At 44.5% G+C, this 25,557-nt stretch overlaps 1 protein-coding gene across 6 annotated transcripts in view; it reads left to right on the top strand.

The window, feature by feature from the left end:
- Positions 1–25,557, top strand: part of PROM1 (prominin 1) — a 113,378-nt gene that overhangs the window by 43,899 nt on the left and 43,922 nt on the right. For all 6 annotated transcript variants that reach the window (XM_079154793.1, XM_079154795.1, XM_079154796.1 and 3 more), the window contains exons 3-6: positions 4,841–4,896; positions 14,803–15,008; positions 22,485–22,605; positions 24,643–24,706. In XM_079154793.1, coding sequence (XP_079010919.1) covers positions 4,841–4,896; positions 14,803–15,008; positions 22,485–22,605; positions 24,643–24,706 — 447 coding nt within the window. The remainder of the gene's footprint in view (positions 1–4,840; positions 4,897–14,802; positions 15,009–22,484; positions 22,606–24,642; positions 24,707–25,557) is intronic.

A 25,557-nucleotide genomic window follows, 5' to 3' on the forward strand; every position in this document is an offset into this window, starting at 1 on the left:
GGGAACAGAAATCTCTTAGTCAAAGATGCGTTTTGGCTGGGATGAAGGAGGTGTATCCATCATATATAGGTCCTGCATGGGGCACTTTTCTTATTTCTGTGACTCGAGACCACATGACTCCTCTAGACAGAGTCAAGAACCAAACCCAGCTCCCTTCTGATTTGATGCACATATAATCCAAGGGATCAGAATTAGTCCCTCACTGATAGATTTCTTAATTTATATCATCATGTAAAACTGAAAGCAACCCCCAGGTGAGAAGGCATATGATCTAGAAGGTGAGTAAGGAGAGGTTTTCAGCTGTGGCCGTTCTGCAGAGTCCCTCTTCTGGAGTCTTGCACATGATTCCACAAGACCATACTCTGAGAACAGTCTTTTACCATGAAAATAACTTCCTTATCTGCTAGCTGAAATGTCTTCCACCCACCATTATTTGTTAAGAAAATATTCCATTGTTGAAAAGAGCACAGAATTGGTACGGTGGGAAATGAACCACTTTGTGGCAGAGGTGGCCAGACGGCGCCCTGTCCTGGTATAGCACTCAGTGACCCTGTGGTGGCAGGTGCCCCTGGAACCCAGGAAGGATAGTGTCTCTGTCATCTCCACATGGAAGTCTCCTGGAGGGCAAGAGAAGACTATTTTCTCAAGGAGGGGTCTAGGACTTACCGTCTACCCTGTTGGGTACCACGTTGTGTGGCTCATCGTGGGCACTTGACAGACAGGCTGCACTTCACAGACGCTTGAATAATGTTAAATGGCCCTGAAGACCAGGTCAGGTTTGTGTGCAGAGCACACTTGGAACAAATGGAGGCTGCTGTTGTCATGGCTCACCTGACTTATAACCCATGCTGGGCTCTGTGCTTGTCAGACTGAAAAATGGGCAAACGGGATGGGAAATGTCAGTACAAAACTGTTCACTTAAAAACCGTCAGGGCTGGTGTTGGTCATGATGTCATCCTTAGTAAGCACTGGGTTAAAGTGAGGTTTTTCTTGCTCCTGTGATTGTGGCTTGTCCTTGTGTGTCACCATGGTGTTGATGGGTACCTTGATCACCAGGTAACATATGAAAAAAATGCTTAGCCTTACTAATCAGTATCGAGATGCAAATTAAAACCACAATGACATAGTACCTAACAGATTTCCCTTGTCAGAATGAATATTACCAAAAAGACTAAAGATAACACCTGTTGGTAAGACTGTGGAGAAGAGGGGAACTCCTATAGGTCGTTGGTGGGAATGTCAGCGCAGCCATTATGGAAAACTTTATGGAGGCTCCTCAAAAAACTAAAAACAGAATTTTATATGATCCAGGAATCCCACTTCCGGATATCTACGAAGATTTTAAATTAGTATGTCTAAGAGGTCCCCACACACCTGGGTTACTGCAGCATCATTCACTGTAGCCAAGTTAAGGATCACTTTGTGTCCATCAAGGGGTGAGTGGATAAAAAAAAATAAAAAGTGGGACGGATACACTGAAGCACCATTCAACCTGAGGAAAGCAATTCTTGCCATTTGTGACAAGGTACATAGGACTGGAGACTATCATGCTAGGTGAAATAAGCCAAACAGAAGGACAAGATCCGCATATTCTCACTGTGTGTTACATCAAAGCATGAATTCAAACAGGCAGAGAGTAGAATGGCCGCCACAGAGTTTGAGGGGTGGGCAGGAGAAGGAGATGACGATCAAAGGGCACAATGCCTCGGACGAGAGGAATTGAGTTTTGCGTGTTATTTTTTTAAATGTGTTGCACAGTGCAGTGAATATAGCTAGGAGTTGATAATACGCTTTAATTCACTGGAAGAACAGATCTCAAAGGTGCCCATCATGGAATAAGTCAATTTTTTTTCTTAAATTTTCTTTATATTAGTTATTTGCCACATCTTCACGAACCTGTTGTTAAAAGTAAGTTTCGAATTTGCAAAATCTCTAATTATACTATTAAAGAAAACCTTTATACAATGTGAATAAGAAGCAATAGATTCATGGAGTGATCATGGCCTTCTGGCATACCTAGCTCCAACAAAAGAAAAGCATGAATTTCTTAGGAATAACTTCTTCTGAAATGACACGTGACATACCAGCTTTTTTCTTAAGGATTTTGAATGTTTTATTAGAGCATGATGGTCATACCTAACAGTGGGGTTCATTTTGGTTCATGCATGGGATACAACTTGTTCCATTTCAATCCCCAGTACTTCTTTCCCTTCCCTCCAGCCCCCGGCAGTTCCCCTTTCTCTACTCTCCTGGTCTTCGTGTATTTGTTTATTGTTTTTTAACTGGGGCTTTGTAGATATACATAAAGGCGGAATTCATGGTGGTATATTCCTATATGGACATAACATCATTTGGTCAAATTCATTTCACAGTTCTTCCCTTTTCCTGTCCCTCTTCCCTCCACCTCAGTCCCTTTCCTCTGCTCCACTGGTCTCCCTTCTATTTCCGTGGGATTTCTTCTCTCCTTTTCCCTCTTATTTTGCTCTAGGGGAAAAAACGGGGGCGAGGGCAAGGGGAGATACCATGAACATCTCATATTTTTCTTATTTTTCTGCATACGAGAGAAAAATTCAACGCTTGACTTTGAGTCTGGTTTATTTCATTTGGTGTCATGTTCTCCAGTTCCATCCATTTGGCAGCAAATGCTGTAATTTCATTCTGTATGGCTGAGTAGAACTTCATTGTGTATATGGACCGTGTTTTCTTTATCCATTCATTCGTTGGACATCAAAGGTTTGAGGTGATGGCTGGGTTGGCTGACTTTATTTAGCCCTGATCGTCGATATTTAAAAATCACTGTTATTTTATATCCCATAAATACATATAGCTATAATTCATCTATCTATATATAATAGATAGATATACATATATATAAAACTATAAATAAATAATAGAATCACTTAAGTGACTGCATTGTATTTCTATAGGATAGTGCTGCACTATTTCACAGGAAGTGAGAATATCTCTGCTCCAAAAGCTTAGATGGGTTTTGCCCTCACTGCAGGGATAGGTCTTGGCAGAGGGACTAGGTCTCTTGGCAGCCAAAGGACAGGGGTCAGCTGCCAGGGGGTAGTGATATAGCTGTAGCTAGGACCATTTCTTGAATCCCCAGGACCATTAGGATCCCAGAAGGGCTGGGGAGAGGCTGGGGATCCTCAAGCACACTGCTGGTAGAATCTGCTGGAACTTGGGGGAATCCACTTCTTTGTGACTGCCATGGCCCATGATCTGAGTTCTTTGACATTTGCCTCCACTGTCTATTAGTCTCCTGCTATATGTGCTATTGAGAGAGCCTCGTCCAAGTCCACTCAGAAGGATCTCTCCTCATATAACCTAAGGGAGACTTTCTGCAACTGCAGTCCTCAGGCCTGGTGTCTGAGGGAGGGGCAGACAGATAGAAAGGCCCCAGTTCCAGAACTGGTTTCTGCAGGTTTGACTCCTGCCCTCAGGACACCCTCCTGAGGTTCCCAGTGGCCTGCTTACTCCACACAACCTGGAGGGGCTGGTGGACACCAGAGAGAAAGGGCCATCAACTGCAAGAAAAAAGAGAGAGTGGGGCTCTGTAAAAAAGCAAAACACCCCCCCTCCCAGGGGTGTCTCTGGGCTCCGACTTCTGAAGAAGTCTGCTACCTCTGTTCTGTCTCTTAAATAAAGTTTGTTTTCTATACCTGTCTTAGTGTTTCTCTGGTGTTTAATCTTCAACACAGTGGGGGCCAGGAGTGGGTGGGGGACGAGAACCCAATCCTGATTTCCAAGACCAGTATCACTTTCATCCTGTGAAATTCTGATAGAAGTCTAATCTATAAGACAAACCAAAGCAAGACTGCCTGGTGAAGGGGAGGCAGCCTGTTGGTGGGCCTGCGGGGGCTGTGGAAGGACTGCTTGGGTTCCCCAGGCCCTGTCAGTTTGGAAAATTCCTTTTTCTGCAGCCCAGTCTTTAAACATCTGCTCAGGTGTTTTCTGCCTACAGGATGGAAGTTTTCCAGAAGGCCCTCCTGGGAGGTGGTGTGATTTGCTTTCCAGCACATAAAGCTGATTGTCCTTGTTTTAAAAAATTACTCCTGGTGGGGCTCTTTTGCCCCTTCCTGGCCCACATCAGGTGTGATGGATGCAGTCAGAATCTTGCACAAGCTCATTCCTGGGGTGCGACTGCGATCAGCATGGTGAGCAGGAGGCTGAACAGGAGACGGAAGACTGGGTCCCCGGCTTCCTCACCAATCCCTGTGTGCTTCCTTGGCACATTCCTCACAACTGGGCCTCAGTTGTCTCATATCATTCCTTTCTGACCCAGCCCTACAAGAATTTGAAAATGTAGAAAAATGAAATGCATGGGCAAAATTTGATTTTGCATAACATTTCAGGGATTTCATTCACTGCTCAGAGGTGGAAACGGGTTTCCCACGCTAAGAACTCTTGGATTAGGGTTAACTTCTAGACTCCTTTAAAAAGTGTTATGCAAATGTGGAGTTATCAAAAGAAAAATTCTGTTATTGCAAAATAATAACTAGTAATTTGAACATAACATTTTATTAGTGATTATTAATGACCTGCCTTTGGTTTTAATTAAGGTATATTGTGAGAAATTGTGAAATCTAATTCTGCCACTCTAATTCTGCCACCGAAAAAACAGTGAATCAAAAATATCTGTACTTCTTTGGTTGCAGCCAGGGGATCATTAATTCAATTATTTACTGACATTAAGAAATAAGAATAAAATCATAAGACTACTATATATAGGAATAATAATTTGTAACTATAACTAAACCCATTTTTTCTAAATATCCATTTTATATTTTTACTGAAAAAATAATCTTGCTATTTTGTGGCTTTCCCCCCCCAGAATCCATCAGAAAAATCATACGGAAGAACTTTGATCTCTCAACTGATTATAATGAGGTAATTTTTTTATTGATGTGTTTATTATTAAAAATAACAAGTATGAGAAATCTCTTGACTGAGTTGCAAATAGATCTTCAAACAGCCATTATTTAATCTGTAATTTCAGTATCCTTGGTTATAGAGAACATAGAACAACCTCACAGATCCTGTTTGAATGACAATAGAAATTTCAAAAGTAGCATTTGACGAAAATCTTTCAAGCCGTAGGTTATTAAAAAATTAAAATCTCCCCCAAAGAAATACTAACTTTTTTTGTGAAGGAAGAAAATCCCCAGGATCAGTGACACTGTGCTCTGTTTTAGAAGACAGCTTGTTAGAAAGCAGCTTCCAATTTGAACAGTGTGCAATGAACACCTGCGTGGTGTGTACTTGACCTGGGGGGAGGTGCAGGTGAGGAAGGTGGCCCAGTCCAATGCTGGGGGGGCAGGGCCTTGTGACTCAAGGATCGAAGAGAGAAGGGAAGAACGGCTCTGTAGGTGACCTTCAGAGAACAGGTAGGGAAAAGGGTTGGTTCTGTCCCAAAGGTCTTCCAAGAGGGAGTGAAATTGGGGCTGGGTGTAGAAAGGATAAGAGGTCCTGAGCAGGTGGGAGGTGGCTCTGTCGCATCCCAGGCTGGGGAACTATGCGAGCCAAGAGATCATGTATGAAGAAGCAAGCAAGTTGGCCAGGGAGAAAGAAAGGTGAGACTGGGCCTGATCAGTGGGCGAGTGGACGGTACCTCAGAAAGTCCCAGGCATCTTCCTGTCTCTGCTTAACACGTCAAGAGGCGGCCAGCGAGGTATGCTGCTGATTCGCTCCTTTGGTTCTGTGACTGACACCTAAACAGAAGGATGTTCTTTTGATCTTGGTTTGGTATGGGTGTTGGTTTCCTAGGAAACCCACACACAGATAATTGCTGCCTTGAATGGAGAATAATAAAAATTAGTTGAGTCTGTTGGTCATGTTCTCAGTCCTGAGCAAGGTGAGCGAGGCACGTTGCCCTGCCTCTGCGAGAGTAGCCGAGGTTCTCGAGGTCCAGCAAGCAGAGGTCCAGGTGGACTTGCTTTACTGGCCGGTGCCACAAATCTCAGTGCTAGTGTTTGAGTGGGGACAGTTAACCCTTGCCCAGTGGAAAGTGACCTCAGATGCTGTAGTTACAAATGGCCTCATATTCTCAATTTGCAATAAAATGAGACTCAAGAGAAAAGTGAATGTAGAAGCCAAAGAGGAAACCCTTCTCTAAATGTCATTTATATCTGATGGTGGGAAAGCCTAAGATGGGGAAGGAGCCTTTCTCCTTCCTGCGGGACTTATCGCCTCCCCATGGACTGTGGAAAGCATTTCACTCTTCAGTCCACTGGCTTCATTTATGCCGTCCAGACAATTGTCTGTGATGGCCTGTGTCCCCAGACAGAATAAAATGTATATTCATATTGAAATCAGCATTCCATAGCAGCTAATAGTCTGAATACCACCCACTTCTGCCAAGAAATGGGTGGGAATAGTGGACTCAGACCCTGTAGGACAAGCTCCTGAGACCCTGAAGTGACTCTGAGGAGGCTGGCAGGTATGACCACGGCAGGATTCCTAACCGGACAGCTCCTTCACGCTCAGCTTGGTTGAATTGGGAGCTGCTCTGCACTCGGGGGTACCTAGATGATCCAATGTCGGGAGGCAGAGTAGAGAGAGGCTAGAGCCCGGAGCCCACACGAATGGACTGAATCCTACCCTGGACACGCAGTTGGATCACACTTCCCACAGCTGTCCAGGGAGGAGGTGTGTAATTAAGCAAAGACACTGAAGGAGCCAGGGTACCTTTGGAGGGTTGGTAACTGCTGCACTTGGTAAGTTGTCCCCTGGCCCCCTCAGGCAGACCCTAAGTCAAGGAGTGAAGGGCAGGGAGGGGCACGGAACACAAACTGTGATGTGGGGAAGGGAGGGTTGCCCTTCAAGAGGTCGCCAAGGAGCCACCTGCCCAGAGGGTAACTGCTTTGTACTGCAGAAGAGCCCTGGGAAACCGCAAAACGTCAGCCTCCAGGTCAGCTGGGGAAGGAAGGGCAGGAGAGCCACAGGGTCTGTGTGCCAAGGCCAAGGGGCGCTGCTTAGGGCTGCTTACGGGTGGAGGAGTGTTCTTCCCTCAGTACTTCTGACCTTCCGTGGTTCTGGAGAAAACCCTCGAGCAGAGTTAAAGATGCCAGTGGTCAGAAGTCTGAGGAGGCACACCAGGGTGGTAGAGGCCCGAGGGCATGGGCAGGCACCGAAGACCTTTTCACACTGGCCTGTGCTGTGCAGCACAGGAGCACAGGTACACAGGTAAGGACTGCCCAGGTGAGTGGTCCTGGGATGGAGTCTTTCTCCTGGCTCTGTGCTGCATCTTCCAGCTCCTCTGATGGCTGAGGGACCTGGGCAGCTGACTCAGTGGTCTTCTGGTGGGGGCTCTTCAGGGGATCTTCTTCCTAAGGAGAGTCAGAAGCTGTCAGAAGTGTGGACCTTTTGTTCTAAGGAGGAGCCCTGACTTTGGGAGGGAGACAGGATTCCCTTTCATACCAGTGCCTCTTTTTTGCATGTTAGCTCAAAGTTTAAAGGACCCCTTCTCTTTCCTGACTATTTTTTTCAGACTTTCTCTCTTAATACAGTATAGTTGCTTAATTTATACTTATGGGGTACCAGGTGGACTCAATGCATGGTAGGAGTACAAATATGCATGAGTACGGCCCTTCCTCCGAGAATTCAGGGTTGGTGAAAGAGAGGCCAAGAGATAGACGAGTGTGTGGATGTGTCAGACTGAACTGTATCCAGAATTCTAATGCTCATGACGTCCTGCTCGGGAGCTGAGAATGTGACTGTATTTGGACAAAAGATTTTTAAAGAAGTAATTCTGAAATGAGGTCTAGGGAGGCCCTCATCCATTATGGCTGGTGTCCTTATAAGAAGGGGACGCAAAGACACAGTCACCTAGGGAAGACCACGTGAAGCTCCAGCCAGCAGGTGGCCACCCTCCAGCCATCCAGGAGAGCGGCAGCACAGAAACCAACCCTGCCAACACCTTGATCTGGAACTCTCCAGCTTCTGGAACTGCAGGATCATGAGTGTCCAGTGTTGGAGCCATCCTGTTGGTGGTGCTTTGTTATGGCAGCTGCGCAGACTGAGACCTGGGACGCTGCATGGTGAGATGGAGAGGGCCGTGCACCACGTGGGCTGTTCTGATACAGAGCCGGGTTGTCCAGGGAGGGACACTGCCCCCGGGAAAGCAGGGAAGACTCCATGTGCAGCTGACTTTAAGGCTTACTCAAAGGCAAGCAGAGCTAGGAAGAGGTAAAGCCTTACTTCCACCAAAAACGCTTGGCTTGACGCACCAGGCCACTCAGCTGCATAAAGCGTGTCTTTAACTAGTCATCATCTTCCCCGCCATTGCTTGCTGTCCAAGCCAGACACTGGGTTAAGAGTGCTGCCTTGTTTCTAATTCTCACAAGGACACCCCTCCAAGGTGCAAGTGTTTCTGCTATCGTAGAGACAGGAGAAATCCTGCACTCAGAGAGGCCAAGGGACTTGCCTAAGGTCACCCAGTGGCTAAATGGCAAAGCTGGGATTTGTACCCAGACCATTCTGACTCTGAACAGACAAACAGCATCAATGTCTATGAGCCTTGTTCCAGCCCACAGGACTGCTTTGGAAGAAGCAGGTCTTAACTGAGATCTTCTGCTATGTACAGAGGATATCACAGATTCAGAGGTGTCCACTGTACATTTCCAGCCATAAATTACTCGAGTGGATGATTGTCCCTGGACAGAAATTGTCACATCCCAATTTATCTGCCACTCCAGCATGACTAAGCCCCCCATTTTCTGAGGAAGGAATACTGAATGTGATTTCCGAGAACTCGTGAGAGATTCCAGAGCCAGGACAATGGATGGGTAGAGGCATGTCTGGGATGGGGATGACTAAGAATTGGAATCATGGAGCCATGATGAAAAATGAGCCCCAGATAGATGACACCAAAACAACTCTGTTGGTCCTAAGTTCCCTTCGGCAGCACATGCCGGGTCCCAGGCAGCCTTCCATGCCACTGACACCGACGAGCTTCTGGTTTTCATAAGACTAGTCTGTCCATGTGAGGTGCTGGGCCAGAGAGTACATGGGCAGGGGAAGTGTCCACCCCATTTATTGCCCACTCTGTGCCGGCGCCTGTGCTCATGATGCAGAAGTGAGCCACACTACACCCAGCCCATGTCTTAGATTGCCAGGACATGTTCTCTTGGGGGTCAGAGCTTGGAGCCACTTTCCAGACTCTCCACGTCCTGGTTATACAAGAGAAATACAACGCAGTGTCACCTGGTGACATGCCCCCGTGGGGTTCTACAGAGAAGGCAGCTCCAGAAGGCAAGCCTAGCACCTGTCAGTTAAGTGGAAGAACACAGTTCCTTCCATGACAGAATGCCGGGCTGGGGGCATCTGGGTAGATTCCTTATAATCACCTCCCACTGGTAACTGGTAAGTATTATCCACACCTTTTCAAGGAGAAACCTTTCCAGCAGTTGGTTCTTTTGGCAAACCCTCCGCATCTGCTACTTGCCATCTTGGTGGCTTCGTCAGTGGATATGGCGGGTTTCCTTGTCCCAGTTCCTGGACTCATTTCCACGTGGTCATGGTTTACCTTTACTCTTATTTCTTGACCAACTCCCTGCTAGATTCTGCTGGTTCATTTTTTCCTCATTTATCTCACTCCTCGATTACTTCCTTGCCCTTTATGTGTCCTGTGGGGAAAGGTACAGGGCGTGGGACTCGCCCTGCTGCTTTAACAACCTCACTAGCACTAACATCCTAAATGTCACTGGACACCAATGTGGCACTTAGTAAATGTCAGGTAATCACACAAGTGAGGTTGCGAGCTTGGATCCCACCTACTTATCTGAGAGGGAAGTGACTTAGCTCCTGTTTCCTGCCCTCCCAGAGGAGATGACACTCTGCCAGTAAGAAAGCTCAGTCCCCTTGCCATGTGGGGAAAGTATGTTCTAGTGATCTGCGGGGCACAGGGCAGGGCAGGAATCATGGTTGGAGGCTCCTGGAGCTCAGGTGCTTGAGCATCACCCTGTAGACACTGGTCTTCAGGATTCATGAGTATCCATTAACACCCACTAAGACCCTTGGAGCAGAAGGATGCACAAAGCACGCACGTTCCTGCCGTTTTCTCCTGCACTTCTTACAGTAGCAGCACGAGGTGTGGTCTCTGCTTATTCCCATTCTGTCAACAGGTAACTGAAGCTCAGTGGAGTGTGGCTAGCCCTGCCTAGACCCCATTCTGATGTAGTTGTTCAGGGTTGGAGCTTTTTAAGAAGCTCCCTAGGTGATCAGAATAGGCAATTGGAGTAGAGAATCACAGACACCAAGTGGTGGAGCGAGGACTCAAACTGCCACATTCCACAGAGGACAAAACCTACATGACAGCCAGCACGGAAAGAGAAAGAGTGCGAATGCTCCCAGCTCCCCAGAGCGCTGGTTGCCGCCTATCAAGTGTATCGAATGGGCAGACCAACTCTGGGGTGGAGGAAATGAACGCAAAAGAATCGGCTGATTATTTTAGCTTATGGTTGGCTCTGCCCTGGCCGCAGCCCAGAGTGCCCAGCCATGGTTGCCAAAGGACAGCAGGGTTGCCACACTTACTACCTGAGTTCAGCACAGCACCACCGTGACGGGGCTCTTCCTAAAGACAGCCGCTGGTCTTGCCACAATCCTGACTCACCCTCTAGGGTGGAGTCTGAAGTCAGTGTTTCTAACTGGAAGCCAGTGTTTCACTGTGAAGTTGGCACCTTCGGAAGATTGTGCCCTGAGGTGTAACAAGCCTGTGGGACCAACTTGAGAGGCTGAGGAAGAAGGATTGTAAGTTTGAGGCCAGCCTCGGCAACCTAGCAAGGTCCTGTCTCAAAAATAGAATATAAAAGGCTAGGGAAGTAGCTCAAGGGTAGAGTGCTCCTGGGTTTAATCCCATGTACATATACAAAATTAGCCATAAAATCCATAACGACTCCATTATCCCTCATATACTTACCACCAGAAAAGCACAGTTTCATAAACTGAACAAATCTAGTCTTATGGAAAACTCGCTGCATCTGCTTTGGGTTTTTTTTCTTCACTGAGGGCTGTTCGCCCTCAGCAGGGACTAGCCCCCACTTCTGGACCATGTTTGGGAAGAACTGGTGCAGGGCTGGGTCTCCTATTCTCGGTTCATCAGTTCGTCAGAGTTGGACTGGGTGACGGTTAGTGCCAGGTCTTGTGCTGGGCACCTGGGAGCACGTGGCGAGAGTGACTGTGGGTCTTGCCCTCCCCTCCACGAGCGTGGAGATGGCCAAGTGGCAGCTGGCTCCTCTCTGCAGTGTCTCTGCTGTCACGGGGCAGGCGTAGGGCTGCATGACGGTAGGTAGAGGATGTACGGCACCCGCGTGTCCTGAGGAGGCAACTCCCGGGCTTGGTCTTGAGTTTCATCAGGAGAAGGAGAAATGAGAATAAGTTCTAGGCAAGGACGCAGCATGGGGAGCCCAGAGTGAAGCAGGGCAGCACACAGGACACGTTCTGGGGACGTTTTATAGAGTGACAACAAACACCTTAGGGTGGCCAAGGATGGTGGGGAAGAACGGGGACCTGAACCAAATCGAGAATTCTGGAATAAAAATGGTGGAACTCCACTTAACACTGTTAAGCCGGGGGACACCAGCAGATCTTGGAGGCCTTTGGCCCTGGGACTCTAGTCGACCTCTGGTTCTCCATTGTATGAAGATCACATGGTTAGCATGTTGAGCATTTGTGACTTTCTAATTTTCTTTTCCACAAGTGACCCATACTGATTAAAAACCTTTCTCCTGTATGGTGGCACACTCCTGTAGTCCCAGCAGCTTATGAGGTTGAGGCAGGAAGATCACAAGTTCAAAGCCAGCCTCACTCAGCAACATATCAAGACCCTAAGCAACTTAGTGAGACCCTGTCTCCAAATTAAAAATAAAAAGAACTGGGGATGTGGCTTAGTGGTTCAGTGCCCCTGGGTTCAGTCCCCAATACCAAAACAAAACAAAGCAAAACCAAACCAAGAACTTTTCAGTAACCCAAATGTAAATTTCAGAACTTGTCTGTACCCAACACAGTTTCTCAAATGCACACTCAGTTATTGCATTTCTTTCTTCTATTATTCTTCTGTTGCTTGATTTTCTCTGTTTGGGACGCTCATGTTGGCGGCTGTGGTCAATCACTCACGTGACTTTTCCTGTCTGCTTCCTTGGTGCCTGCCGCCTCTGCTACACACAAACTCCTCAACTGTTTTGACTTCGCAGCCAGAGAACATAGTCTTGGTCCTGAAGGTAAAGCTCGTGTCTGCTGTCTCTTGCATGTTGCTCTTTATCTCAAAACAGTACGTAGTGTTGCTTTGCTCAGAACTTTCTGTTCTTCCTTGCTGTCTTCCTGCAATGTTTTTTAAATTGTTCATTTCATTGTTGTTTCTGCTGTCATCTTTAATCTTGTCTTGGTCTTATCTTCAGCATAATCTAAAAAGTGCCTGAAGATCTTGGTGTATCAAAAAGTAATTTGCATACTGCCAGATCTTGGCTAACTTTTAGCCTAGGAGTCAACTCTTAACATGATGCATTCTGAGTCCTGATACTACCTAATTTAGTCAGAATTAGTTAGTTCTATGTAAAATACAGAATTTGTACTTGAAGCTAAAATGAGTGCATTGTAAACATTTCAATATACCTTCTTTCCTGGGCTTGGGTTTAGTATCTCCTGGGACTTAGAAAGGGTTTAAAATTCCTTTCAAAGAAATAAATAATTTAGAATGTTTGCTGACAAATAGCAAAATATGTAAGTATGTCAGAGTTTGGAGTGTCTGGGATAGTTCCTAGTTGGCCAAGTACGTTAGTCTTTGAGGAAGGGTTGAAGAGTCCCCTACACGTGGCTCTCCATAGCCATGGGAAGGGGGACAAGGTGAAGCACACATACGTAACTCATGAATGCATCAAAATTCAGCCCCTTTTTTTCTGTTTTGCATTTTTATCTGAATATTAAAGTAGATGGTATTCAAGTGTCACATGCATCTGATTTAATACGTAAGCATTACTGTTCCTTGAATATGAATTCATGTAATTAGTTCCTTTAATTATCTCAGGTTATGTGACTCTCCTCCCCCATGATATGCTGGTGGGGTTAATGCTAAAGGAACACCTTCTAGACTGGAGACTCGGCAAGCATGTGCTCCCAGGAATGTGACCTGTCCCAGGTCTGGCTACTTGCCACACAACAGACCAATTTAGTCAAGAGACAAGGTGTTGAGCCAAGGAAGGTAACTTCATTTGAAAAACAGGTAGAAGAGATGAAGACTCTTGTCACAAGGCCTATCTTGCCAGGAAGCGGACTTGGGAGTGGTTTATAAAGTCAGTTGATGGGCACTCTCAGACTAGCAGGTACCTTGTCACAGGGAGTGGGACCAGATCATGCACATGTGGTCCTAAACACCTAGTCACAAGATGCTGTTTAGTTCTGCAGACCTCCAGAACATGGATCATTAGTTCCTTGGGGCGTTCTTGTCTTGGTGAGTTTGCTCCTGACACGTTACACAGTGGACAGGCCGGGGGGTGGGGGGTCACTGCCCCAACCTTCTTGCTGATCCCAAAGTCACAGCAGTGAAAGAAAACAGATTTTGCTTGATTATTATGGAAGATGAGGGCCAGGAGAGGTTGAATAGGAAGTCAAGCAGGAGATCTGTTCTCAGCACTCAGCTGTAGGAACAGGATCTGTGTTTTGTTTATTGCTCAGCTTGGACTCAGTGTCCATTGCTATCTAGCTTGTCCATAGGTTCCCCACTTCCTGTTGTAATTTTCTGCCATTTTTGAGAAAGGTAACTGTAGGCATGATTGGGAACAGGCCGAGTTTCATCATCCAGTTGCATTAATTTTCATTTATCCTTTGCTTGTTTGTTTGTTTTTGTGGTGCTGGGGCCTTGTGCATGCGAGGCACACCCTCTACCAGTTAAGCTATTTCCCGAACCCAACTTTCATTTACCTTGGAATAAACTAGTAGTGATACTGAAAACATACTTCTGTCCCATGATTGTATCTAGACGTCGTACTTGTTCCTGGGAACTCGGGACCAGTCTCAGACACGGACTGTGGAGCCGAGGACTTCACTGGGACTATGGGAAGTGTCATTAAGTGTCCACACTGTGCCTGGTAGTCAGTTAGGCACCTTCCCTCTAAGCATATACCCCCACTCTAATTTTCACAGTGTCTCTACAGGATCCAAACCATTATTCCCAGAGTCAGGATGGAAAAGCTAAGTGGACTGTGTTTTATCATCAGACTCAGAACACCTGAACCTTTGTTCTAAATCTAGATCTATTCCAGATTCTTTTGTAACTAAGAATTTGTCACTAACTGATTCAATCCAAACGGCCTCAACTCTGTGTCCTATCTGTATAGATTATTCATTGTGCAGGTATTGCTGCCAAGACTTATCAGATGGTTTACAAACTGACAAAACATGTTTGGGGTTAAAATTAAACCACTTGCCCACATCACCTACAATCACAAAAATGGGAAGTTATATTCCATGTATGTATGATATGTCAAAATACCTTCTAGTGTCTCATATAACTAAAAAGAACACACTTTTTTAAAATGAAAAAAAAATTAAACCATTTGCCACTTGACCCTGGTGGACACCTTCCTGGGAATTGAAAGATAGCTAGTAGCCACTTGTTCCCACATTCTAATAACATAATCCTGTTTTGAAAGTGCGTTTCAAATGGAAAAATGTGTACACACACATTACGATTCAACTCATGAGAGTGAATAGGTTAAAAGAAAACGAAGCGCATTTTCTCTGTCTTGTTCCACTTACTATTTCGTGTGACCATTTGTGTTGTTTCTTTTGTTTGAATTGCAGATCGCCTACTATGAGATCGGCATTATCATATGCGCTTTCCTGGGGCTGTTATTTATTATTCTGGTCCCTGTGGTGGGTTATTTCTTTTCCATATGTCGTTGCTGTAACAAATGTGGTGGAAAAATGCATCAGCGAGAGAAGGAGAACGGGCCCTTCCAGAGGAAGTGCTTCGCCGTCTCCCTCCTGGTGATCTGTGTGCTCATAAGGCAAGTAGCATCTTGGACGACAGCTGATTGTTTTCAGGGTGATGAGCCACGGCCCCCATTTTAATTGATAAGCCCGTGAATTTAAAACTGAGTACGAGGACAAAAAAGCAGAAAAGGGAGAATAGAGGTGCTTGTCTAAGGTGATTCCAAAGGTCTCACTGTCCCTGGACGTGAGTTTAGTGAGGAAGCAGCCCTAATTTGAGTGACCAGCCGGCCCTGGGGCACTTTTCCCCCTTGTGGATATAGTGGTAAATGCAGAGAGCATCCACTCCCTGAGCAGCTCTCTCTCTAAGGCCTTTGCCACATTTGCTAGTTGATTTTATAGTTGATTCCAAAGGAATCTTGCCAGATGAGTGCAGTCCCTGCATTTGGAAATTTGAGAATATCACAGAAGGCTCTTAACTTTCTACAAATTTCTGAACTCACTTCTCTTGAGTTTGCTATTCATCGCTACCCTGCTTTGAGGTCTGGAACACATTTCATTATTTAGGATGTTTCTGCTGCAGTTTTTGCTTCTGCCAGAAGGTTTCCAATTGATGGGCAGATGGGAAATTCATTGCTCTTAAGATGAGGATGTTTTCTTGAGTCCAGATTGAGCCCTCCGCTGAGGAACTGCACCATGGCACTGGTCCGTTTGTGATTTTTGGTTACTGTGCCACATTTCCTCATTCATTCAACCAGTGTCTCATACAGCAACAAAGGTGAAGGTCCCACTAGGCGAACCAGGCTAGGCCTGATGGATCCAGACCAAAGACTGATATCAGCATTCTTGTCTTTCTCCAAACACCACATTGTACAGCATCCATGGGTGAGATTTTTCAAGTTTTATTAAGTAGGTGATGATTGTGTATTTGAGCACAAAGCAGTGATTCCTACTAGTTGAAGTTTTAGCTAGCAAACCAAAGAGAAAAGTTATTAAGTGTGGCCATCAGTAAGGGTCTGGTAAGATGCGTGGTCTGGGGAGACCATTTGTCCATATTAGAAATGCAGTATACCCATTCAAAGAACTGGGTGGCTCTACACGTATTGATACAATAGAGTCTCCAAGAGAGATGAAGGAAAACAACAACCCTGTGTGCATGGTCACATAGTAACTGTGATGTGAACAGAAAAGGAAGGCGACACAAGACACAAAAGCATGGTTGTGTTTTTACAGAATATACGTGAAAGGCTGGTGAGGGACCAGCCCCAGTGATTGCTTCTGCAGAGGAATTGGGGGCAGTTGGGTGGAAGGAAGAAGCTCATTCTTGCTGCAGCTGGGCTGCCTGTCTCTTCTGAATTGTTGTACCAGGCTTGGGCACTACCTATTGAGCTAATTACACCGGAAATTAAACTTGAGCAGTGCAAAATCCCAGTAAAAACCAATGCGTTAGCACTTGTTCCAGGGCAATTATTATTTAAATAACAAAGACATAATTTTGCTGGGAAAAAAAGTGGACTAATAGACTCAACCACATATGAGTGTAAAAGGATCCAAGTGAATGTGTTAGTTACTTCACGTGCTGTTGGAAACAGGAGCCCTGGCGTCTCTCTGTGAGCTTGAGGTGGGGGCATCTATCCTCTGTCCCTGTCTTTATCTCCTTTCCTGTCTGTCTTTTTTGTCTCTGCCTCTCTGTCTTTTTCTGTCTTCTCTCAAAGTATTTCAGATTTCTCTCTTCACACTGGATTCTGGAAGGCAGATTAGAATCTGGCTGATGGTATTCCAGATGTCTCTTTCTCTCTGCTGTGCGTTTGAAGTATCCTCAGGAATGCACAAAGCCATCCCCCTGCAGGAGTTAGTGAGCTCCTTAAGTGCTGGAAGAATGTCACTTACAGCCCAAAGACCGGTCAGATTCAACAGGCGCCCTGTGCGTTTTCCGGAAGTGGGAGACCTACCTGGTCATTTGTCCAAAGCCTGGGCAGCTGTGTTTTGCCTTGTCCACTTCCACACCCTAGACATCAAGATGAGGCTCAGGTCTCAGTGTCCTTTGAAAATGCTGCCTTTAGGGCTTCTTTAACGGGTTAATAGTTTTCATCTCATAATTTCAGGAAAATTCTTTATTATACATAGTTATACATTTACCTGAATAAATGATTACATATGTAATATTGGACTTTCATTTTTTAATGAAGCATATAGTATATATTGTATTCCTTTTTTAAATTGGATTTCTGTTTGCATTTCATGTAATTATTTATTAGTTCACTCTGAATTGATTATTTACATTATGTTTAAAATACCAGAATATATAAACAAGGAAGCTACAAAGCCAAACATAAACTTGGCTTCCATTTGTACATAAAATGAATATTACAACTATTTTTTTTTTTTTTTATTCTTGAGATTTAGATCCATCCAACAAATTTAGATATCTTTTCTTTTGAGCTGGGAAACTCTTTAACAAAATATATTCCATGGTTCTATTGCCTCCTACACATACAGTTAAAAATTTTTCCCCATCAGTGAAAACTTAATTTGAGAAAACAGTTGATCAACTGTTTGAAATAACAAATTTACAACTAATTTGACTTCACATAGTACATTGAATTTATGTTATATATGAGTCTAAATGAGAACAGTATATAATTTTTTTTTCTTTTTACTTACATTACATTGAGACAAGAAGTTTAAACTTTGCCTTGAACTTTTCAATTTACTGTTCCTATTTTGATGTCTTCCTTTGGAAACCTACTAGCTAGCAAGTGTCTTAAACATCGTGAGTCACATGATAGTGAAATAATGTTTGCAAGTAATCAAAGCTAGGCAAGAAGATTAAAGACTAGGGGAAAGTAAAGATTTCTTTGTTTTGATTAGATGAAAGGGAGAAGGCACATCACCAAAAATAAGAGGGGACAGAATGTCAACTAAATTAGAAAGCAGAGAATGAAAGGCATTAGTGGATTTTTTTCTTGCTATAGGGTCTCTAGCTTACACAGCAGAAATTGGCTACTAATCTTTGGTATGATTTAAAAAACTTTCACAAACCCAGAGCAGTCCAGTTGCCTTTTATTGGGCTTAATTTCATTTAGTGATTCTAATCTGACCATTGAAAATAGTTTTCAAATTAGTTTTGTCTATTCTTAGTTTTTTCATTCATCCTTTTTATTTCAAAAATTTTCTTTTTATTTATTTTTTTATTTTTATGAGAAACCCATAGGTGTTGAGGACAAAGTTTCCCTGTAAGTGTGGAGCACACCTGGGCACATTCTTCCTGCTGCAACTTTCCCCAGGCAGCTGTGGAGCGTGAGAGTTCTCAGACCTGCCCATGTTTCTGTGGTCTGCCTGACCTGACCGTTGACAGGAAAGTGAATCCCCACCTGTCATGTGGACAGGTTGGCAAATGTGTCCACCTCCAGGGAGAGCCCAGTTTCTGCCCCTCCTTTCTTTTGAACATTTCAGCATTACATTTTTCAAAATTTCAAGAAGTCTTCGAAAGAAAAGAAAAGGAGCAGCCGTGCCTTGATTTCTTCTGTATATTTCCAAGTTGTTGAGCGTGACAGTTCAGCTTTGCTAGCGACGACCCTGGTGAATTAAACCCAGTTGTCCTCAGGAAGCTGGCTGTTGTCAGCGTTCATTTTGTATTAGGATGTGGCCATCAATTCCTGGCTTGGAGGTCAAGAGATTCCAGAAAAAAAAAAAAAAAAAATTAAACTATAGCATGCCTGAAAATCATGAGACTTGTGTAATGAGAAGAAGAGGTCTGGTTATTTAAAATTTAAATTAACAATTATGCTTGAAAAATAAGAGATCGATCGGTTATAGACTAAACACATGTACTTGACTTTCATTGGCTGATTCCATTAAGTCAGTATAAATCATTAAGAAAATATTGCTGCAAATTTTAAAACTTTAAATATTTATTTAGAAGTGTATGTATAAGGAAATTGTTTTCTTCATAATAAAACATAGAAAATGTAATGCTAAGATGCCATGAAAATAAAAATTCCTACCTTCTGTTAAAATTTTAACATTTTTTTTTTTTTTGTACTTCACAAAAGCATGTGCTTTCGATGGCTTAAAGATGCTTATGTCAAGGGCCAGAGAACAAATAATCTCTGACGTTTTAGGTATATTGCTCTTATTATCCTCATCTTCTAATAATTGTCCAGTGGCTGTTAAAGTACAAAGGCATGAGAAAAACTTTTAAAAAGAATACAAAAACATGAACACATGTGATTTTTTTTTTTTTTAATATATACTGGACAGTAGGGAGTGTCTAAATCAACAACAACAAAGAGCATCAGATCTTTATTCTCTAACTTGTTTGAATAAAAAGGTTTAAGTTAGAGATTGCAAATGAAGGCCATCGGTGGGTCTGTGTTTTTTAAAATTAGTTGCTAATACTTAAAAATTGGAGATTTTACCTGAGACTCCACCTTTCCACATGTTGTGGACATTCGAAGGGTCTGATCACACTGGCCTGCCATCTCGAAGGCACTTGGGGCCACCGTCCATTATGGTGGCACATGGGAGGACTGCAGAGCAGCTGCCCCACCCCACCTCTGTTCCCTGCCTCCGTAGCCCCCTGGACCCACATTTCCCTCTTGCTTCCAGCCTGCACTTTGCAGGCGGCTGGACTCGTCATCCTTAATTTAAATATGATCTTTACACTGTGTAGGGATCCGAGAATCAGCTTGGAAAGTTGCTGTATTCTGCTACAGACTTCTGTTTAGTACAGTTTTTTTTTTTTTTTTTTTTTTTGGAAAGAAAAAGATTATCAGTATGTTTAAGTGGATTCACTATTGATTACCAGAAATGTGGGTCTTTATGATATGTAGCACTGAAATGTTAGCGTTGTATTGAAATGCAGCTCATTTTTCTTACTGATGCTTTTGTGAGCAAAGACACATTGTATTCAGTAAAGGGAGGAAGTTTGGGCCTTAGACTCTCCAAATGTGGTTACTCTCAGTAGAGCAATGAAAACAAAATCCTTAAACACACCTCCAGTGAGTATCCCTGTGGATAAGACTGCACTGTGCAAAACTGAGAGAGAAACAGTTTCCACCTCCTTTTAGGGAAATTAAATGTAGTCAGAAATGCAGACAGACTAGAGTAAGGAGTGAGAAATACCCCATCAGAATCGGAGGCAGAAATCCTCTGGGAGTTCAAAACAAGGAGGTTCTCCTCCCATTGGGGATGGGCAGCAGGGTCAGCAAAGGCCAAGTGGAAGTGGACTTCCAAGTTCACTTTGACTCCCTGCGTGATCAGAGGGACCTGGCACATGATGAATGTCTGGGATAATTTGAACATGCTGGAGAAAGCAAGGGTCCCACTCTGATTATTTTTGCGTATTTTTGTGTATTTTGGGGGGTGATCCTGACTCATCCAGCATAGAACGTTGAACTTGGCCTGGTAAATGAAGTGCCAGTCTCATTACTGAAACTCAGCTCTTGGCTTTGTGTTTTTCCTCTTCACACAACTCCATAATCCTATTTTGGGTCATTTGGCCTTATTTGGCATGAGGGCATTATATTTCATAACTGTTATAGATAAGGTCTAGCTTCTGTCTCATAAATACCAGTGCAAATTTAGGATGGACAATAATGGATGATAAGGCAGCCATTCCAAATGGCACAGAGTTTAGGTGGTGTTCATGTTTTAAGGTCACGGTCAGAAAGAATCCCAACTTAAAAACCATTTTAGAGAAACTGGAGGCATCCAGAAACCCTCTCTCTTGCCATTTGAGCATTTATCCAATTTAAGCTAGACCAGATCTAAACTCATCTTTTTAGCTGTGACGTGCCCACTGAGGCACACAGAAGAAAAGTGACTTTCTCACATTTGGTGGCACTAGAGGAACTAGGACACACATCTTGTTCTGCTCTTGCATTCCTTCTGCTGCAACTTGTTACCCCTCAGAAACCGCTCAGTGTGTGCGTCATGTAGAGAGTTTTGGATCAGATGCGATACTGCCATGGGGAGTAGGTTTTAAGGAGACCAGCCACTGCTCCTTGGAAGGCACTGATACTGTAAGTGGGGTGAATGTCCTCATTTATCCAGGACTCGGAAATTAACTGGAGACATGGAATTTTTTCAGTGCAAAAAATAGGACCCTTACCAGGGGTACACGTATAATCCCAGTGGCTCAGGAGGCTGAAGCAGGAGGATCACGAGTTCAAAGCCAGCCTCAGCAACAGCAAGGTGCTAAGCAACTTGGCGAGACCCTGTCTCTCAATAAAATACAAAATAGGACTGGGGATGTAGCTCAGTGGTCAAGTACCCCTAAGTTCAATCCCTAGTAACCTGCCCCTCCCCCAAAAAATAGGACCCTTGATCACCCTGCCTATAAATATATATAAAGTCCACAAAATTGTATTTGATGAAGATTCAGTGCATTGGTTTTCTGCATTCCGCGCCTGCCCAAATTTTCCCCCAAAATGCAAAATTTGTTCTGAAAACATATCCACACCTTCCACTGTAACAGTTCTATTGAGGCTTCTGCAGGTAAAGCCTGTGCCGTGGCTTAGCTAATGTGATTCCATGCTGCCATCCAGTGGACAAGTTCAACAGGGCCTGGGCTGTTAGTACTTTGAAATTTAACATTCTAGTGCTGCAGACAGAAGCCATTAGTCAAATTAGTTTACATCATGGGATTGTTAGTGACAAGTCAACATTACGGACGCTTAAAATGATTCAATAAGAGCATTTTAGATGGCTTGAAAAAGTGCATATTTATTTTTATGTAGTCTTTCCTGCCAGATGCTTTTCTTATAGTATTTTTTCCATATTTTTATTGGTGCATTATAATTCTACTTAATAGTGGGATTTGTTGTTACATATCCATACATACACATGGTAGGATGATCTCAGGTAGCGTTTTTGAAGCTTTTTACGATGCATATTTTATGTGGAGGAAAGGGTCATTGTCCTTCCTGTGAATTCCCGAATACACCTGGAAAGAGATTACTGCCCTTGGCTGCTCCCCGCGTGAAGCCTCTGACCGCTCAGCACTGTCCAGCTGCTTGTTTCCCTGCTTCACATAAATAACACAGGAGGCCCTCTCGTGTGCAGCTTCTCAGATGGCATTTCAATGCTAAAGTAGCATTTTTTCCCCCCACAACTTGGACAATACAGAGACTAACAAGAAAATGAGAGAAACTGCTAATGCTAGAAAGCCAAGTCATGCTTATCATTTTGATCTTTTCTCCTGGAGGCTTTGGGGCCCAGGTGGCAGTGAGTCTGTGGGCAGGGCGGGCGGACACAGGGGTCCCGCTGGAGGGGACTGAGACAGAGGGTGCACACTGCCTTGCAGACTTCCTGCTTCCCTCACAACGTGTGGGGACACTCTCATTTATGGGAGTCCTTTTGAACAGAGTGCTTTATCTTCAGTGGAGATCTGTCTTGTATGTTTTTGAGCTCTGTGTCACATGTGGTCCCTTTGGTGGTCTTAGTAGGAAGGCTGTAGTAGGAGAGAGCAGGCAAAGGAACGGGCTCTGCGGCAGGGACCGTGGATGGACCACGCGGTCACTGCTCTTCCTTCTTGCCTTTTCCTGCAGCATTGGCATCCTCTATGGCTTTGTGGCCAACCACCAGGTGAGACACCGGATCAAAAGGACTCAGAAGCTGGTCGTGAGCAACTTCAAAGACCTGCGAACCCTTCTGAATGAAGCGCCGCAGGTACAGCCACAAGCTCTGCACCCTGGGTGCTTTGTGTTCAGGGCTTCTCACAGGTCCTGAGTGTAACTGACCTCAGTGGACCTTCCAGGACCCCAGCGAATCTGTGTAGATGGGAGTTACCTTTTCAAAAACGTGTTTTTATTATCGCATTATAATTGTACGTAGGAGTGGGGTTCGTTGTGACATACTGATAGTGCACAGGGCTGCTGTCCTTTTATGTTGTAGATGAAGAAATGCAGGTGCAGCATGTGTTTTTCAAAAGAGTCCAAAAGCATAATTACAGAATGGGTCTTTTAATTTTATTTTGATAAAACAAAATTATAGCCTACGTTATAAGATTACTTAACAATTTTAAGGGTCTCTTGATTAGTTTTTAAAAAAAGAAAAGTCTCTGGATGTCCCCAGCCTTCCTTCTTGGCAGTATCATTCACTTTCGATCATTCACGTAGTTACTCTGATAACGAAAGCCTGTTGCCCTATAAACACCCATTTGGTATTGGTACAGGTGCGTCCCCTTCCTCGGGGAGGGCACACGCACCATCTTTCACATGCACCTCACGCACTTACTCGTTGTTTTTGGAGAAGGGGAGTGGATGGTTGAAGGGCAGGGTTGTGGGCAAGGGCCCTCTTTCCTGTGTCCCAAGAGCGTGTTGATGTATTAACCATCCCGAACACTGTTTGGAAAAGCGTGTGGGCAGGAGCCCTCCTGCATCTGTGGGGCTGAGGGTACCTGTATCAGGAGGAGGAGCCCACCCCCGGAGCCACTAGGAAGAGCCCCCCAGGCCCAGGGCCCCCTCGCAGTTCATTCTATCTTACAATATGAGTGTGTGCTAGTTTTTTAAAACAGTGGTTGGAAATGAAAGAGAAACAAATGCAGGCATTTTAAACATATTGAGAAAAGAGAAGTTGACTTTATCTGTAGTTTTATAGCCTGTATACAAATGGAAATGTTTCATTTCTCCAATCTGTGAATAAAAATTCACACCATTCTTTTACCTGACATTGCAAAAAGTCCAAGGAAAAACCTTTTCCCTAAACAGCTGGCAAAGTCAGACAACCGTGCTGGCTGCTGAAGTTTGGGGTGGCGTTCACCATCCTAAAAGGACAGCATATTGCTAGGACTTTCAGGGAAACTTACCTGATTCGAAATATATGATGAGCTCTATCAAATCTAAAAAAAATGGGCAAGAGAATGTGAAGGTGCCATGGGTACAAGAAACATGACTGGCCCTGCACAGAATGAGATATTTAGTCTTTCTCTAGTAGTTGGAGGAATGAAAACTGAAACAACGATACACTTTTTTATTGAGCAGATTGGCAGTCATCATTGAAAACTGATAGCCCCTGGTGGTACAGAGAAATAGGGATCCGACCTCCTCCATAGACGGGAGGGCTAGCAGCCCCTTTGGAGGCCAGTTGGTAATCGTCACTAAAGAAAATGGCTCCAGTGTGGCAGCCCACAAAGGGCACAAGTTCTTGACAGTTCCTCAAGTCACACAGGGGATCTATCTCCCAACCCCTGGAGTCTGGGTTGTCCCCATGGTGTGCTTATGACCTGGAGAACACAGGGGACATGACCTCAGGCCAGTTTGGGGCCTCAGCTTCCAGAGGCCACACAGTGTCTACTCTTCCCCTCTCACTCCTGGTGAACCTTGGGCCACCATGTGAAAACACCCTGAACTGGTCCTTAGAAGATGTGAGGCCACACAGGGAGAGAGGGGCCCACCCATCCCCAGCTATGCTAGACCTGACGAGTAGACCCAACAGCCAGGCCACAGAATCATGAGACCTAATCAAGCAACACAAATAATAATTCATAATACATTGGTAAACTCAGAGTAAACAAATCTGGTTTAGGCCAATAAGCTTGGGAGTATAATTAAGAAGTCTGTCGGAAAATAAAAACATCTCCAAAATTTGTTGACAATTTTTTTCTAAAGCTGCTCTGATTCAGGTTAATTTCTGTATGATAAATCTCTTTTTATTGTGGCTTTGGGCCTTAGAAGGTCAGGTTTCATGTAATTTTTGTTTCCCCAGCAAATCGACTATATTGTGGCTCAGTTCAACACCACCAAAGTGAGGGCCTTCTCAGACCTGGACGGTGAGTACCGATGGCACACGTTGGTATTCATTTGCTTGTTTGGGCTCAAGAGAGGCTGTGGCTGCCACCCACAGGACATAGACTAAGAAACAAATTTGGTGGAGGTAGGAGAAAGTAGGAAAACAATCCCCGGGCGTTACTGACAGTTCACAATCTGTTATTTCTTAAAGTCTCCGGCTTCTCTCTTACTTGGCATTTGTTGCAGGGCCCTGGTTGTCTTGTGGTTGCTAGCACTTGTTCTTCATTCCCCACGTGGTGGAGGAAGTACATCCCTGCTAGGTACCCTGTTAAAGTGGCCCTCAGAAGTAGGTGGGGATCTTGCTAGGGCTCATGGTGCGGCTTAGCGGTTCTCAACCAAGGAGTGACAGTTGGTGTCCTCCCGAGACATCCGTGGTTGGCACAGTGAGGTGAGGAGGGGTGGTCCTGGCATCTGTGGGTAGAGGAAGCTGCTAAACACCCTACAGTGCACAGGACAGGCCCCACCAGTTATCCAGCCTAACATGTCTACAGTGTCGCCATGGTGAGAATCTAGCCTGGCTGGAAAGATGGGACAGAGGTGGTTACATGCAGCTCAAGTTGCTAAATTCTCTTTCCTTGCAAGACCTTAGATTATACAAATAGCAATGAATGTAAAAGACAAACTGATAGCATTTAATTAAAAAGGAAAGAAGTTGGGGAAAAACAAGAAGATGCTAAACTCTGTGTTCCTCGCACGCATTGTCAGTCTGTGGTGTCTAAGTTTTCACTGGGAGACGTTGATATGGGAACTTCAGACCCCGTGATGAAATCCACACACTAATCAATATCCGAACAGGGTCTCGAATGGAATGTGGGACTTTGCAGCAGTAGAG

Source organism: Sciurus vulgaris (assembly GCF_902686455.1).
Source record: "Sciurus vulgaris genome assembly, chromosome: 9".
In the NCBI taxonomy this organism is placed as follows: Eukaryota; Metazoa; Chordata; class Mammalia; order Rodentia; family Sciuridae; genus Sciurus; species Sciurus vulgaris.